The sequence below is a fragment of the Brachyhypopomus gauderio genome, unplaced genomic scaffold, assembly GCF_052324685.1.
Source record: "Brachyhypopomus gauderio isolate BG-103 unplaced genomic scaffold, BGAUD_0.2 sc45, whole genome shotgun sequence".
NCBI classification, from domain to species: Eukaryota; Metazoa; Chordata; class Actinopteri; order Gymnotiformes; family Hypopomidae; genus Brachyhypopomus; species Brachyhypopomus gauderio.
Genome location: NW_027506871.1, coordinates 1,525,631 through 1,539,100, shown reverse-complemented (window position 1 = coordinate 1,539,100; position 13,470 = coordinate 1,525,631). Strand labels below are relative to the sequence as shown.

The following is a 13,470-nucleotide window of genomic DNA, read 5'->3' as shown; positions in this document are numbered from 1 at the left end:
ATCTGGCGGCGGGGGTGGTGGTGGCGGCTGTGCGCGCAGCGGGGGTGGTGGTGGTGGTGATGGTGGTGTTGGGGAAGTCTCTTCCCATCGTTCAGTTGATGCATTCCATCGCCTGGCGGGCACACTCCATCGCCTGGCGGACGTCATCATAAGGGACTAGCGGCCCTGGGTGCAGCAGCAGCTGTTGGGCTGGTGGGAGTGAAGGAGGCAGAGGTTGTGGTTGTGATACCTGATGGGAACTGATGGCACTGGAGCTCGCAGTGCAAGTGTGGCAGACAGAGTTTGCTGTCGTGGTGGCGCCAGAGCTGGTGGTGCTGGAACTGGCGGTGGAGGTGGGGGAGGCAGGGGTAGCGGCTGTGGGTGCATCTTGCAGTTGGTGCAGTTGCTGAGCCGGGATGGCTGGCGCAGATCTCGGTGGGGCAGCGTCGAGGTCTGGTCGGCTACAACAACACACTGAGAGACTTTTGTTAGTACACTTTTAATCCCTACCTGTCGTGCTTGCCTTTTCTCGGCTTCTTCAAGCCAACATTTTGCTTTTTCTTCCATATCTGCTTTATGTTTAACAAAATACTTTCGTGTTTTTCTATCTGCGCCCTTGGGCTCTGTTTTCACTCTCTCAACTAGTCGGCGCAGATAGTCTACACTCAATGTTCCCTTTGAAACAAACCCATAATGCTTAGCCCAAAAATTCACATGTCGAGTTACATCTTCTAAATAATCTCTGGTCATTTGGTAAATCACACTTATATTTATTATTATTATGATTATATTAGGAGCCTCTGATGCTTTACTCTTACTATGTATTTTACCAATTTTACCCAAATTATGTTTACTCATAATTCTAGACAATCCCAGAGATGACCCTTCACACTTTTTTTTTTTTTTTTTTTGTGAGGGGTCCAAAAAAAAATAAATAAAAATTCCAAATCAATTAAACACGCCAGAAAAAGTCCTCAAAATTTAGATCCGCTACTGCATACCAACGTAACAAACAGTTCCACCCGCCCCTATCGGATATCTCTGCCGCTCCGGAGCTAGCCAACACTGTATTACGTCTAATCAGTGCGCTTCTGCCCAGCTGGATCTCTGGCCAGACTGACGGGCGCTAGGCTAAGTCCTATCCCGCGTGGGCGATATCGCAGTATCCCCACCGTATAGACTTTATATTTTCAGGCGATACCTCTCTGTATCCCTGTAGGTGATATGCCATATCCCTATTGTATAAACAGAGATCATCCGGCGGGCGGACACTGGCGGATATCTAACACTTAAAAACAAAAAAAATCCTAGAATTTTATAAACTAAAAATGAAACAGAATTTCCACTTACTGCAATTTTCGTTAAATCGGGCGGAGAACACCACCGGAGACTGGCGGTGACATCACTCCCTGGATAGGTACTTTCCCTTTTCTCGTGGGGTTCCCACTTTGCCCAGCCCAGCCAGGGATCTCATCCCCCGGGGAGCGTCCTCGAAGATCAGTCACCGCCTTTCCGGGGTGCCTCTCGCCGATCCTGTTCGTGACGCCAAATTGTCGTGGAAATTTTCTAATAAATGGATGAGGACTCAGACGTGGTTAAATGATTAATTTATTACAAAAATATAAATATATATAAATAGGACAAAGACAGATACAAGACAGACACAGACAGACACAGACATAAGAGTCTCATTCAAGCATGACAACTCTGAAGGCAGGGGAGCGCTCCCCCTGCTTATATACAATCTTAAACACAATTCAGCAGTTCTAACAGCAGGTTATCTTAAGCACAGCATGTTCCAAAACATAGGCGTCCAGCAGGCTACTTTGTCTCACATGTGTGTATCTCCTAATATGGACTTCCCTAGAGTTAGCGGAAGCAACTGATGTATCAGTTCAACACAGAGGAAGCTAAATGACCCAAGACTAGTAGCCTAGTGACTACCAGTTAACAGAGTGCTCTTACCCTCAGCACTCTCCCTGACCTGGGTCACGTAGCACACATGCATAATATGAACTAAACATGGTTACACTGAATCACACTACTTCATTATTGTAGTCCTTCTGCTTAGTCAGAATGGACATGTCCTAAATCATAAAGTTCATAATGATCTCTTATAATAATTAAACATAATCTAATTAATAGTTATTAATCAATAATCAATAATTTCTCTCACAGGTGTCTCGCCACCTCTCTGTTATGCTTTCTCTTTACTTATTCGAGTATCTATCTCCTGCGTCGCTTCCTGACTCATCTCAAGTTTTCCCAATCCTGCATTTCTTCCTATCCGTTTTGCCTTTATTTTTGGGAAGGGTTTTATTTTGCTGCGGCGTTTTTTGCCAATTACTTCTTCTTGCGTCCTTGGTTTCGTTTTCGCGTTGCATTTATCTGCGCTGTTTTTTAGTTACTGTTGTTGTTTTGTTTCTTTCTCCCGTCTCACTACGGTTAACTGTTAATTTTCCCGCGTTGTATTTTGCGCGTTGTTTTTTGTTTCTATTTGCTCCATGCCCTCACGGTTTTGGTTTCTATTCTCTTGCGCGTCGAGTCTCCCGTGTTGTTTTGTTTGTTAGTTCTGGGTCGCTGTGCGCGTATCCCTCTCACTAATACATGTGACGAGTGTCAAATGTATTGCTTTTTGCGAGCCAGCACTCGTGTCCTCCCTTCTCTATATTATTTCACGCTGTGTGTACGTTCCCGTGCTCATCGCGTTACACACGCCTTGCACAAGAGCTACATTGTGTCAAGTTCGGTCTTCCCTGGCATTCGTAAATACCAAAATGAACCCATATTTTTGCCTTAAATGAAGACGGAACAGGTTGAACATCTATTTCCTCCATCTGTTTTGAAACCTTTCCGCACACGAGTGTGTCCCAGAACCTGCTGCGTAAAGTCTCGCGTAATTTTGTAATTACGTAACGCAACTTAGAATCGATTTTGGGACATTTAAAATCGATTCTGAATCGTAGTTAATGAGAATCGATTTTTGATATATGAATCGATTTTTTGGCACACCTCTAGTTCCTATATCAATATGTATGTGTAAGCATTTTTCTCCTTAGAATAACAAGTTATCACAATAAATTTAATTGTGTAGCAGATGTCCTTGTGTTTCACAGGCTGTAAATGAACGTGCCAGAGGTCCCCTTGCGGGAAAAAAGTGAGAATTTCCTCCTACCACAATGGAGATGAGGTCTCAAAACACACAAAGTTCAAAAAATTAAAAGAAGGCTTCACAGATTTGTGACGTCCTCAGTGTAACGCTGTGTGCGGGTGGAAGGACGAGGCAGGAAATCCAGCTCGCAGACTTCGTCACTTTATTGAGAACACTCAACACGCAGAAATCGCACATATAACACAACACACACTGACGTGTGACACTCAAAGACGAGCACGGGACACTGTGCGAACGCACATTAAATAGACAAACCATATAAACCCCGAGTGATCACGAGATGAACCACAGGTGAGACGAATCAACACATTCAGACATATCCACACCCACAAAGATACACAGACGTCCAGACGCAGACGACGTAAACACACGCCCAAAGGGCAGGGGTCAGGGGCTGCACCGTGACACTCAGGACTTGTGAACAGCTTTCTCAGGTTCAAACTCAGGGAGGCTCACCATTCAACACAGAAAAGGGTCCAATTTACAATCCAGCAATAAAACCAATACGAAAATCTGAGTGTTTTCAGTTCTCAATGCTCATCGATTTCCAATGAATCGCCCATCAGGTCCCACAGCTCAGCGGTTAGATGAACAACAGCTTGGCTTTATAAACCAGCAGCTTTTATTTCTTAAATGTCATTCATCTCAGCTTGATTCCTCTGCAGAAACGACCCACTCCTGACGACCGCTTGAACCAAAAGAAGGTTCTAGATCCAGATCAGCATTATTCCTCGCACACACCAACACAACTAATAACCAGATTGGTTGAAATGTATGACGTGCTAAACAAAAATATTAATTCTAAAAATAACTGTAAAATTTATTAATCAATAGATTATTTACCTCAAATTATTGTGTAAATAATTACCTCAAAAAATTATATTATTTTTGAGCTTCTAAATTAAATCAAGCTTTTATAACCTGGTGTCACGTCCAGCTTATCCCTCCTCTCTGGTCTCGCCTAGTTTTCCCCCGTTTCCTTGGTTTCCCTTCTCTCTGTCACACTCCTGTCCTCAGTACTCGCACCTGTGTCTCGTTTCGCTCCCCTGTTTCAGTGTATATCATCCTCTCTGTTTCGGTCATTGTACGCGAGTCCTCCCTTGCTTATGCTGTTAGTTGTATCAAAGTTTGCTTGCTCTCAATAAAGAAAACCGGAGAGAGAGAGAAATGGCGGAGCCTCTTTTTAATAGGTCTAACCTCGGTGTTGGTCAAACCAGAAAGATTGTGGGTTGATCAGGGTTTTTCAACACCTGGATACCACGTACTATAAACACACCCTTTCTTCCGTCAAGTTTGTTCAATGTGTTGCCAGTGCTACTGCCACCTGCTGGTTTAGCATGGTACCTACACACACCCACACATACACACACTCACTCCCACACACACACACACCACATGCACTTAATACAACCAGAGGGGTCACAGACATGAGGTGGTTGTGTAAATTATGCAGCTTTGGCTCAAACAACTCCTGAATCACTTGAGACTCAAGCATGGAAATGGTGACTGCAGTCAGTTAATACTTGAGTCTTTATTCAGATGCGTCCATGTTCATTAGAGAGACGATATTTCAAACATCTACACATGTGTGGAGGTCTGTGGTAGCATCAGTGGACTGGTGCAGGTGGCCTGAATGCCACTGTGGAAGATCAGACTGGATCTGGATAATTCTGGTAGTACAAGAACCCTGGAGCGTGTTGATACCGGGGGGTGTTGATATCGTCTTTGTAGAACTGAAGGATACTTTGAGCTTTTGTGGTCTTTGTTCGTCATCTACAGACTTGTGCAGAACAACAAGTTTATCTTGCAGGTGTCTGGTGGTGTCAGTTGAACTAAAAATATCCAATAGGATATAATGATATCATATTTCAACTTGTATAATTATAATGAGATGTTACAGATCTTGGATCCTGATGAACTAGCCTTAGTTGTCAGACTGGTACCTGTACGGTGTCATGAGCACCTCGGGGGCTACGAGTTAGAGCAGTGTTCATGACACTGTATGATGTCATGAGCCCCTCAGGATCTACGAGTTAGAGCAGTGTTCCCCACCCAGAACTCAGGAACTATGATTTAGTTCAGTGTTTCACACCCAATCCTCAGGGTTAACTTGACAATTCCACAGCTTTGCACTGTCCAAATTCCCAACGACTGGCTTAGAGCAAAAATGTGGAACCATCTGGTGGGCCTCATGGGCTGGGATGGGAAACACTGAGTTAGAGGAACATGTAGGTGTTTGAGCAGAGACAACTGGCTGATTTATAACCCTTTATAACCCATTATTACAGGATAACACACATACACTACTGTGTAAGTCTTAGGCCACCTTCAGATGTTTTATCAGTGGTATAATGACCATGGATACCATTTAAAACACGTAAGGCGGAAAAATAAAAAAAAGAAACCACAGTTCAGCTGTGTGTCGTTTCGGTCGTGTCGTGTCATCGTGGTGCGTCTTGGCAAGTAGGCCTATAAACATTTTTTGTTGTTGATTCCTTTTTTTTTTTTTTTTCCCCCAAGGTTGCATGCAAGCTTCAAACACAATGAAAGCATTACAGATCACATCCACACCCACAGTCTGAAACATAATCGCATATTTACATCTAGAACAGCACATATAATCTAGAACAGAGCATGGTCTCTATTGGGCTCTAGCCAAGACCTTCCAGGTAAGTCCAGACAGGAGTCCATATCTGAGAAAACCTTTCTGACCTCTGGTGAAGGTCATAGGTCAATTTCTCTAGGGGAAGAAGAGTCATCAGCCGTGAGATCCACAGAGTCATAGATGGGCCTCGAGGACCACAACAGCAGAATACAGTTTTTTGCTATAAAAGTCAGCAAAATAAAAATCTGTCTCCGTCGGAAATCAAAAACATCACCTAGCTGGGCATGTAGTAAATACAGAGAGGGGTGCATAACAAACTTCATGCCAAAAATGTTCTCTAAAGCTGAATGCACTTCCCTCCAGAACGGTTCTATTCTGCTGCAGGACCAAAAAGAATGGATAAGTGTACCTCTCTGTGTGTCTGACATTTAAAAGAATGGGTAAGTGTACCTCTCTGTGTGTCTGACATTTAAAAGAATGGATAAGTGTACCTCTCTGTGTGTCTGACATTTAAAACAATGGATAAGTGTACCTCTCTGTGTGTCTGACATTTAAAACAATGAATAAGTGTACCTCACTGTGTCTGACATTTAAAACAAGTCAGATCTCTCTGGATATATTTTGTTTAAACATGTTGGTGTCAAATAGATTCTATGCAAGAATTTAAAGTTAAGCTCATGCACACTAATTGAGGTACATTTGGGGTACAAGTTCAAACATATAGAGTCCCATATGTCCTGGTTAAATTCCTCTTCCAAACCCCTTTGCCAAACATTTTTCAAACTAACCAAAGATGATGAGGACTCATTAGATAGGACAGTTTATATCCTCGAGACCAGCCTCTTAGACTCATATTGTTTAGTGAAGATTTTTTCTATCTCTGTCAGCTCCACCCGCAGCTGCTGTTTGTCTTGAGAGGACTTAAGAAAGTGTCTGATTTGAAGATACTTGAAAAAATCTGATTTTGGCAAACTATATTTCTCCACAATATCTGTGAAGGACAACAAAACTCCATCTGAAAATAAACAAGAGATCTGCGTAATTCCCTGGTTAAACCAATTATGGAGACCTATATTGCGCAATTGGTAGGGAAAGTCCGGGTTATGAGCTAATGGGGAAAACAGAGAAAGATGTTTAGGAATTTTAAAATAGTTTTTAACATCTTTCCATGTCAACAGGGTATTGGATATGACAAAGGAGGCAGAAACACCCCCCTTTTCCTTCACTTTCATTAAATTGGCAAGTTTAAGTCTAGGTTTCTTATTATTCCAAATAAATCTTGAAAAACAACTATTCAAATCTTTAAAGAATACACTAGAGAGGTAGCAGGGAAGAGATTGGAAAAAAGATAGAGGGAGAGAGCACCAGACATCCAGATCAGTCTTAATTTTCTGTACTAGGCGTAAGTAGTTTTCAGAAAAAAGATTGCTAAGAGTTGGTGTTAAGAAAATACTCAAATAGTTAAAACCCTTGTGGGTTAATTGAAATGGGAAGTCATCCCCCAGAAAAGCAGACAAAGACGCAGGGGAGTTGGTCTCAACATTAAATGGTAATGCCATGGATTTTAAAAAGTTAATTTTTTATCCAGAGAATGTGCTATATTGAGCAATGTTATCCAATATTACAGGGAGTGATTGAGCAGGATTGGTGATAAATAGAACGTCATCGGCATATAAGGAAATTCTGTGGTCCTCATTTCCAACTTTGATCCCCAAGATATTGGTGTCCCTTCTGATCAGCTCAGCCAGTGGTTCGATCACCAAAGCAAACATTAAGGGTGAGAGCGGGCAACCTTGTCTCGTGCCTCTTCTGATGTGGATAGCTTGTGACATTTGTCCGTTAGTTAAAACTGTGGCTTCAGGGTCAGAATATAAAAGTTTGACCAAATTAATAAATTTGTCCCAAATTACATTTTTCAAGTGTGGCAAAAAGAAAAGCCCACTCCACCCGGTCAAAAGCCTTTTCTGCATCAAGTGACACAATAAGAGCAGGGTGTTTAGATGTATTAACGAAGTCCACAATGTTTAGTAACCGGCGTATGTTGTCAGAGGCATACCGCATTGTCACAAAGCCAGTCTGATCGGGTTTGACTATCTTAGGCAGCACCTTATCCAGCTTACGAGCAAGAACCTTAGCCAATATCTTACAGTCAGTGTTTAATAAGCTTATTGGTCTGTAAGATGCACAGTCCCGAGGGTCTTTACCTTTTTTCAAAATTAAACACACTGTTGCCATATTCCACGTTTCAGGCACTGAACCATGTTCAAAAAGGTCATGGAAGACGGGTAATAGGATTGGGTGTAGCTCAGGCCAGAAAGTTTTTAAAAATTCAGGTGGAAAGCCGTCGGGACCAGAAGATTTGTTGGAAGGCATTGCTTGCAGTGCTTGGAAGACCTCTTCCAGAGAGAACCTGGCATTTAGGTTAGCCCTGTCCTCATTAGAAATAGCAGGGTGAGCTAACTTATCCAGGAAGGATGAAATATCCACCTCTTATGCTGTATTTTCTGACTTATAAAGAGATTGATAATAGTTTTTAAAGGAGCTGTTTATAATTGAGGGGTCATATGTAATTGTGCCATCGGGGTTATTTAGGGATTTAATAGCTCTCTCATTTTGTTCCTTCTTTAATTGATGTGCAAGTAATCGACTTGATTTGTTGCCCCACTCAAAATATCTGTTACTGAGAAGCAGTTTTTTTTATATGGTTCGTATAATTCAAATTTAGTTTAGCTCTTGCTTGACATAACACCACCCAGTTAGACTGGGTGGGGCAGGATTTATGTAGTTTTTCTAGGCAAGCAATTTCTGTCTCCAGATCCAATCGTTCTTGAGTCTGAGCTCTTTTTACTGAAGAGGAGTATGAAATAATGTCACCCCTAATTGTAGCCTTGGCTGCGTCCCATAAAGTAGCTGGAGATACTGGAGAATATTTATTATCCTCCCAAAAATAGCGAATACGCCGATGCATGAAGTCGCAAAATGTTGTGCTTGTGAGTAAAGAAGAATTAAATCTCCAAGTCTTGCTGTTAGATTTTGGAATGTTCAATTTCATTTCCATATAGACTGGAGCATGATCAGTCCATGATGATTCGTGAGTATGAACTGTGGGGGTTGGAATAAAAAGTATAGTCCCTGACTTGGGGGTTCAGTTCCCTCCAAATGTCAATTAATCCAGATTCCGTGCACATGTGGTTAAGCACCGTTGAAGATTTAGAATTGGTAAAATAAGTAGATGATCTGTCTAAATTTTGATCCAAAACACAATGGCGACCGCCATCTTGACCCGGGCACCAGGCTGGGAGCGCCAGCGAGGACGCGGAAGGCAGCCGGCGTCGTCACCCCTACCTCAGCCGGACTTCTCCTCTGCGAATCCGTTCGAGGTGCTCAGCTCCAGGTCCTCCGCCTCGCCCTCACCCCTGCGTCCGACACCACCCTCACCAGCGCCGGCACCGAAGAAGAATAAGGGCGGTATCCTTGTTATCGGCGACTCGATAACACGACACGTGAAGATTCACCTGCCAGGCGCTAAAAGAACCCCCACTGTGTCATGTTTTCCAGGCGCTCGTGTCCTGGACGTGGCCAGGCGGCTTCCCTCGGCGCTGAAGCAGCGAGACGACTTCGGCACCGTCGTCCTTCACGTGGGGGCTGTCGACACCTTCGCCCGGCGCAGCGAGATCCTGAAGGAGCACTACCGATCGCTTCTGGACACCGCGCGGAAGAAGACGTCGGCCAGGCTTGTTGTCTCCGGTCCGCTTCCAACGTTCCGGCGAGGGTGCGAGTCATACAGTCGTCTTTTCTGTCTCCACAGCTGGCTCCGGGACACCTGTAGCAGCGCCGGCGTGGACTACGTCGACAACTGGGAGAGTTTCCGAGAGCGTCCATCACTCTACCGCCGAGATGGACTTCACCCCAGTCGCCTAGGCTCGGCAGTCCTCTCCAGGAACATCGAGGACGTGCTACGTCGGGCCTGACCAGCCACAACAAACCACGCAAATCAGCTAAGTAGAACTTACTTCCCTAACTACCAAACCATTGAGACTGTGTCTGTTAGCCGTGGCAGGTATAAGAATAACAGGGCGATATGTTTTAAAAATCTAATTAAAATTAAATTAAATAATCAACATGAAGTGAGCAGCAATATTAAGCTAAGGCTAGGACTTTTAAACATTAGATCACTTGCATCACAAGCTGTGATAGTAAACGAAATAATCTCAGATAACAGACTAAATGCACTCTGTTTAACAGAAACATGGGCTAGAGTAGGCGAATATGTAAGTTTTAATGAAGCAGCTCCTCCTGGATACAGTTATGTTCATCAGCCCCGTATCACAGGGCGTGGAGGTGGAGTAGCCACAATATATGACACAGACATAGGTTTTACTGTAAAACCAACCACCTCTATTAACTCATTCGAGGCTTTGATAGGTGAAATAGGCAATAATCGTATAGGCAATAAAACAAAGCTTAAATTAGTGACCATCTATCGACCGCCGGGTCCCTACTCAGAATTTCTTCAGGAATTTGCTGAGTTTCTTTCGGAACTAGTCTTAACCATCGAGAGATTTGTAATTGTGGGTGATTTCAACATTCATTATGAAAATGAATCAGACCCACTGAAAATTGCGTTCGACTCCATACTAGATTCAGTAGGTATAGCCCAAAATGTGACAGGGCCTACCCACCGCTGTAAACACACCTTAGACTTAATACTTACTTACGGATTAAACATAGAACATCTGGCAGTCATCCCCCAAAATAACGCCATTTCAGATCATTTCTTACTAATATATGAAATGACTTTATACAATGTACATCAGATGCGCCATACAAAAACCACGCGCACTATTACATCCGACACTGCAGCAACATTTATAAACTTACTGCCAGAGCTACCGAACACTATGCCACTGCAGCCCAATGAATTGGAACAGGCAACACAACAGTTTTATTCCACACTCAGCAATACCTTAGACAGTGTAGCTCCAATTAAAACAAAATTAATTAGGGAGAAAAAGCTATCACCATGGTATGACGAACACACTCGTCTTCTAAAACAGGCAGCTCGAGCAGCGGAGCGCAAATGGAGATCCACCTCACTAGAAGTGTTTAGAATCACATGGAAAGACGCCATAGTCAAATATAAACATGCCCTAATAAATCTCGCATACTATTCGACACTAATAGAAAACAACAAGAATAACCCTAGATTTCTCTTCGCGACGGTATCTAAACTAACAAGAAATATCAACGACACTAGTTCTAACACAGCACTTACACACACTAGCGATGAATTTTTAAACTTTTTCAATAATAAAATAGATAATATCCGACTACAGAGTCATAATACATTGCAGCCTAACCTCCAATCCAACCCCAGTAGTTCAGCTATTAGTAACTATGCATCCAAAAATATTACTGAGCTAAATATCTTCAATCCTATATCGCAAAAAGAGCTCACAACATTGATTAATTCGTCTAAGCCTACATCATGTATATTTGACCCAGTTCCAACCCGTCTATTTAAAGACCTACTCCCAGCCACTGCAGGGCCCTTACTTAATATGATTAACTCCTCCCTTAACCTAGGTTACATGCCCAAACAATTAAAATGCGCCGTAATTAGACCCTTGATTAAAAAACAGAATCTCGATCCGCAGATTTTAGCCAACTATAGACCCATTTCTAATCTCCCATTTATCTCTAAAATTTTAGAAAAAGCAGTTTCCAATCAGTTAAACCACTATCTCCAATCAAATAGTATCCATGAAAAGTTCCAATCAGGATTTAGACCAAACCACAGCACTGAAACAGCTTTACTCAGGGTAGTGAATGATCTACTAATATCGGCCGATAATGGGCTCGTCTCGTTCCTTATACTGTTGGATCTTAGTGCAGCTTTTGATACTGTAGACCACAACATTTTGCTGGATAGACTAGAAAACACAGTAGGTATTAAAGGAGTCGCACTCTCCTGGTTTAGATCATATTTAACTGACCGCTTCCAATGTGTAAGTGTTAATAATAAAACCTCTAAATCTGTGCAGGTTAAATATGGTGTCCCACAAGGGACAGTCCTAGGACCACTTCTATTCACACTGTACATGTTACCCTTAGGCGAAATTATGCATAAGCATGACATCAGTTTCCATTCCTACGCAGACGACACTCAGCTATATTTATCGGCAAAACCCGATGATTTAGGCGCAAACAGTAAGATTGAGAAATGTGTAGAAGAGATAAAACATTGGATGGCATGTAACTTTCTAGCACTAAATGCCGATAAAACAGAATTGATAATAGTTGGGTCTAGGGCTGCGAGAGACAAGATACATAATGCAGCATTGAATCTACATTCTTTTACTATAACCCCCAGCGCAGAGGTAAAGAACTTGGGCGTCACAATAGACCCAGATCTCTCGTTCGATACACATATTAATAATATAACTAGGGTAGCGTTCTTTCACTTGCGCAACATTGCCAAAATTAGAAACATATTAAATATTAGTGATGCAGAAAAACTAATCCATGCATTCATATCCTCTCGTTTAGATTATTGCAACAGTCTCCTAGCTGGATGTTCTGGTAAATCGATAAACAAACTCCAGCTGGTTCAGAACGCAGCAGCACGAGTTTTAACAAAAACTAAAAAGTTTGATCACATTAGTCCCGTACTATCGTCATTACACTGGCTGCCAATTAGATTCCGTATTGACTATAAAATACTTTTATTAACATATAAAACGCTGCATGGCTTAGCTCCAGACTATCTTAGTGAACTTATTGAACAATATAACCCAGCGCGTTCACTTCGCTCGCAGGACGCAGGGTTATTAACTGTTCCTAGGATCAAAAAGATCACAGCAGGTGGAAGAGCCTTTTCTTTTAAAGCTCCACAATTGTGGAATAATCTTCCTGCCTCTATTCGGGACTCAGACACAGTCTCAATGTTTAAAACTCGATTAAAGACTCATCTGTTTAGTTTGGCCTTTGATTAATCTGTTACATATTTACTACATCTCGTATCTTTTCTCCGAGGTTCACCTGGAGAGTAACATTGCAGTCGGAGCCTACAATACCAGCATCGCTGCTCCGACACGGAATGAAAGCCTGGCGTTCATCAACAGACATTTACAGTGACAATATCATAACCCAGAACTTTCATTTTTACCTTTACTTAGTCTGATTGTGTGATTTGTGTGTGACTTGTGTATTTGTCTGTATTTTGTGTAATCTGTGTGTTAACGGGCCGCCCAATGGAGGATGGGTTCCCTTATGAGTCTTGGTTCTCCCGAGGTTTCTTCCTATTCCCCACTATCTTAGGGAGTTTTTCCTCGCCACTGTCGCCCTTGGCTTGCTCATTAGGGTTCTGGACCCGTAGTATTGTTAACCTTTTAAATCCTGTAAGGCGCTTTGTGACAACATGTGTTGTGAAAAGCGCTATACAAATAAACTTTGATTGATTGATTGATTGAATTAAAATCCCCGGCCAAAACACATAAGTGTTTACGGTTACTATTGAACAACAAAATTGCATCAGATATAAACTTAGGACAGTCTTAATTTGGTGCATAGATATTGAGCACAGTAATATGCTGACCATACAATAGGCCTGAGATCATGACGTATCTACCTTCAGGATCGCTTATTTGTTTTTCAAGAATAAATGGCAGATGTTTGTTGATCAATATAGACACCCCACGTTTTTTCGGATTAG

The 13,470-nt window shown here is 42.4% G+C and overlaps 2 protein-coding genes across 4 annotated transcripts in view; one reads left to right on the top strand and one right to left on the bottom strand.

Annotated features, from left to right (window-relative positions):
* LOC143486725 (ribonuclease inhibitor-like) overlaps positions 1-13,470 on the bottom strand; it is a 62,055-nt gene that overhangs the window by 42,032 nt on the left and 6,553 nt on the right. The gene's annotated exons all lie outside the window — the stretch shown is intronic.
* LOC143486726 (uncharacterized) lies at positions 6,178-13,259 on the top strand. Of its 2 annotated transcripts, none has more exons than XM_076986109.1 (2): positions 6,178-6,196; positions 9,315-13,256. In XM_076986109.1, exons 1-2 carry the CDS (start codon positions 6,193-6,195, stop codon positions 9,725-9,727), a joined length of 417 nt encoding a protein of 138 aa, XP_076842224.1. In that variant the 5' UTR covers positions 6,178-6,192; the 3' UTR covers positions 9,728-13,256. The 2 variants fall into 2 exon arrangements, with proteins under 2 accessions (XP_076842224.1, XP_076842223.1); XM_076986108.1 differs by lacking the exon at positions 6,178-6,196 and adding an exon at positions 8,974-9,136 and having other exon boundaries at positions 9,315-13,259.